General features: G+C 47.6%; 1 protein-coding gene across 1 annotated transcript in view; it reads left to right on the top strand.

Annotated features, from left to right (window-relative positions):
* Positions 1-1160, top strand: part of EMWEY_00047980 (hypothetical protein, conserved) — a gene marked incomplete at both ends in the record, with an annotated part of 4035 nt that extends 2875 nt beyond the window's left edge. The window contains one exon of the mRNA XM_013479325.1: positions 1-1160. This exon is cut by the window's left edge and continues 2875 nt beyond it. Within this exon, the coding sequence (XP_013334779.1) occupies positions 1-1160 (1160 nt within the window).
* Positions 1161-3951: the final 2791 nt, after the last annotated feature.

Raw genomic sequence — 3951 nt, 5'->3', positions numbered from 1 at the left:
CAGCTGCAGCAGGAGATGAAACAGCAGCAAGACCTGCTGCTGCTGCAGCAGAAGCAGCAGCAGCAGCAGAAGGTTCACGTGGTGCTGTATCTGATAATCCGGAAGCTGACAGCAGCCACCACTGCAGCAGCAACTGCAGCAACCACTGCAACAGCAGCAGCAAATGCATAATGGGCAGCAGCAGCGGCTGCTGCTGCATGTGCTGCAGCGGAGCACATTTCGGGTGTACAGACACCTCAGCAGGGGAGGATGCACAAGAAGGAGGCACAGCCTTAACCCCATCAGCCTCCCCCAGCAGCAGCAGCAGCAGCAGCAGCACTGACAGCAGCAGCAGCAGCAGCAGCAGCAGTGGTTCATCATGTAAGACAGCAGCATTTGCTGCTGTCCCTGAGGCAAGACGTCTGTTGTCTCTTTTGTCTCCTCGTCCTAAGAAAGAGAGAAGGAGACACCCTAATGTAGCAATAAGATGGTGTATAAATGGAGACTGTCCCCTTTCCTTACCAGAGGAGCTTCGTTGGAAGGCCCTTAACAGCAGCAGCAGCAGCAGCAACAGCAGCAGCAGCAGCAGCAGCAGCAACTGTAATATAGTACTTCTTGATGATTTGCTGCTTTTTTTAGATAGCCGCTGGGATCGATTCGGCCCGCCGATCCCACCCGAGCCGCTGCTGGCCCTTCGTGTTGCAGAGATGACGGAGGAATTAGAGCAGCAGCAGCAGCAGCAGCAGCAAATGCGCATGCAGCAGCAGCAGCAGCAACAGCAGCAGCAACTCATGTTACAACAACAAAAAAATATCCAATTGCAATTACAACAACAACATATCCAGGAACAACAGGAACAACAGCAGCAGCAACAACTGCAGCAGCAGCAGCAGCAACTGCAGCAACTGCAGCAGCAGCAGCAGCAGCAGCAGGCGGGGGAGCAGAAGTACTACTTAGATGATAACCCCATGACAGATAACCGCGTCAGGCGCTACAGACTCGCCATACCCGAGACCTCCTGCGGCACAACAGCAGCAGCAGCAGCAACAGCAGCAACAACAGCAGCAGCAGCAACAGCAGCAGCTACAACAGCAGCAGTCCCTGCAGAAGCAGCAGCTGTACCTGCAGCAGCAGCGTCTCCTGTTGCTAAACGCGGGGGTGATATTCACCGTATAATTTAAAAACTTTAGCTGCTGCAGCAGTAACAGCAGCAGCAGCAGCAGCAGGAGCAGCAGCAGCAGCAGCAGCGGCAGCAGTAGCTGCAGGGTTGTGCCACCCATCCATCGTCTCTTCTGCAGTATAAAGAGGAGACAGCTCTTGCTGCTGTTTGTCCCTCGTTAGCAATTTTTGTGCTGCTGTTGCATTGTCTCCTGCTGCTGAGGGTAACCCAGTGCAGCAGCAGCTGCAGCAGCAGCAGCAGTCTGCTGCTGCAACGGCTGCTGCAGTTGCTGCAGGGTTTGTGGGGCGGAGGATAGGATCGAGTCTCTTACGAGGGCACTGTACGTGCCGTGGAGACCGTGGGAGACAAGCAGCAGCGGCAGCAGCTGCAGCAGCAGCAGCTGCAGCAGCAGAGGCAGCTGCAACAGCAGCAGCTGTAGTAGCAGCAGCAGCAGCAGCAGCTGTAGTAGCAGCAGCAGCCTGCTGCTGCTGCTGTTTGGGCCGGCCCCCCAAAGCAGGAGGCGTAAGCAAAGCATGTATTGAGGCAACAGCAGCAGCAACTGCTACAGCATCAACTGCTGCAGCAGCAGCAGTTGCTGCAGCAGCAGCAGCTGCTGCAGCAGCAGCAGCAGCTGTCTGTGCAGCAGCTGTCTATGCAGCTGTGTAAGTATAACTGTTGTTGCAGTTGTGGCAGCAGCTATTGCTGCTGCTGCTGCTGTTGTGCAGCAGCAGCTGCTGTAACCGAGACCTGTAGCCTCGAGCGGCAGCTGCAGCAGCATCTGCAGCAGCAAGCATCTGCTGCAGCATAGCAGCAGCAACAGCAGCAACAGCAGCAGCAGCAGCAGCAGCAGGAAGTATATGTTTAGTGTCTCCTGTGGTTATATTGAGTTAATTTTCTTTAGGTGGCAGCAATAATTAATAATTGTCTCCTTTTTTTTAATTAAGGAGACAATTAATTAATTAATTAATTAATTAATTAATTTAATTAATTAATTAATTAATTAATTAATTAAATAGTATTTATTATTAATAAAAAAAAAAAAAAGGAGACAGTCTCCTTTTGCCTTCTTTATTTATCTGTTAGTTGTTTTAATATATAAAAAAAGACAAAGGGCTATTTATTTATTTATTTAGGCAAAAGGACTAAAAAAATACATATATATACTTATTTATACTATTATATTCTGCTGCAGCAGCAGCTTTGTATCTGCTGCTGCTGCTGCTGCTGCTGCTGCTTCTTGCTGCTGCATATAGATACTTATATATATAGAGTATCTATATGTATATGCATAATTATTAATATGTATATACACTTTATTATATTTTATACCCTCAAATTACCCTTGGGGGCCCCACATGAGTACTTATGCGACCCTAGCGGCCGCCATGGGGGCCCCAGAAGTTGGGGCCCCTATTGGTCTGGCCGCCTGAGAGGGGGGCCCCCAAGGGTGACCTCACGAGCATCCCATAAGGGGGATCGCAGGAGGGCAGCAGATGAGGGTTCATTAACTAGGGGCCCCCAGTAAGGTGGGCCGCCCTTTAGGATGGCTCCCAGGAAGGGGGCCCACAGGCGAGGGGCCCCCAGTAGTGGGGTCCCCTACCGTAGGGGCCCCCAGTAAGTGGGGCCCCACCAGGGGTCAGCTTAGCGACTTTCCTCAGGAAATTTTTTTAATTTTTTTATATTTAATTAAATTAAATTACTTATTTATATTTAATTTAAATAATTAATTTTATTTTATTTAGTCTCCTAATTAAATATTTATCTCCTTCTGCTGGTACTGTTTGCTGCCTATTGCTGCTACTCTCCTGTTGTGGTTGCCATGGGGCCCCCATGCAGGGGGGTGTGCACGTATAATTTGCCTATATTATATTTAAATTTATATATAAATACATAAATAATAAATATAAATAAATAAAAATAATAAATAACTAAATAATATTTAATTTATATGCCATTTAATTAATGTCTTCTTTTCTCTTTCCCTGTTATAGATAGGGAGAAAAGAAAGGTGGGGGGCCCTCGGAGGCCCTCTTCCCTTATTAGATATTTAATTCCCTCTTTAGTTTAATTGCTGCCAGCAGCAGCAGACACACAAAAACAATGTCTTGCTGCAGTGTTTGCTGCATGCATTTAGCCTGCATGCAGCAGCAGCCCCAATGCATGCATGCATGCGTGCATGGGCTACTGCAGCACAATCCAATGAAAAGAGAGACTACCTGCTACGAGCATATAGCTGCTGCATGCAGCCCCATCGTGCATGCATGCAAGCATGCATGCATGCATGCAAGGATAATTATAATGAATAAGTAGAAGAGTCTTCTTTCTGTCTAAATGAATCGATAGTTGGATAGCAGTCATTGTAGCAGCAGCACGGGCAGAATCTGCTGCTGCTGCTGCTGCAGTTGCTGCTGCTGCTCTTTTTCTTGTCAGTATATAGTAGCAACAGCAGCAGCTACTGCTCCATCGCAGTTGCTGTTGCTGCTATAAAACAGTAGCACCTGTAGCAGCAGCAGGAGCAGCAGCACCAGCTGCTGCTGCTGCTGCTGCTGCTGCTATATAATTTATATATATAGTATAATAGGTCTATCTGTGTATTATAAGCAATGGAGTTGGGGTGTATAGGCAGCTCGGGTATCCGAGCAAACGAATTAATAGAATTAAGCAGCAAAAGAATATTTTCTTTATTTCCTTCTTTTTTTATTGATTTAAGTAATTATCCGCATGCATTAGAGAATGGGGCTTTATGTGGGGTCTGTTGCTGCAGCAGCGCATGCATTGCTGCTGCTGCTACCAATGATTATAATAATTCTTCT

Source organism: Eimeria maxima, genomic scaffold (assembly GCF_000499605.1).
Source record: "Eimeria maxima Weybridge genomic scaffold, Emw_scaff1061, whole genome shotgun sequence".
In the NCBI taxonomy this organism is placed as follows: Eukaryota; Apicomplexa; class Conoidasida; order Eucoccidiorida; family Eimeriidae; genus Eimeria; species Eimeria maxima.
Note: the sequence above shows the minus strand (reverse complement) of the source record. Positions and strands in the feature narration are given on the sequence as shown.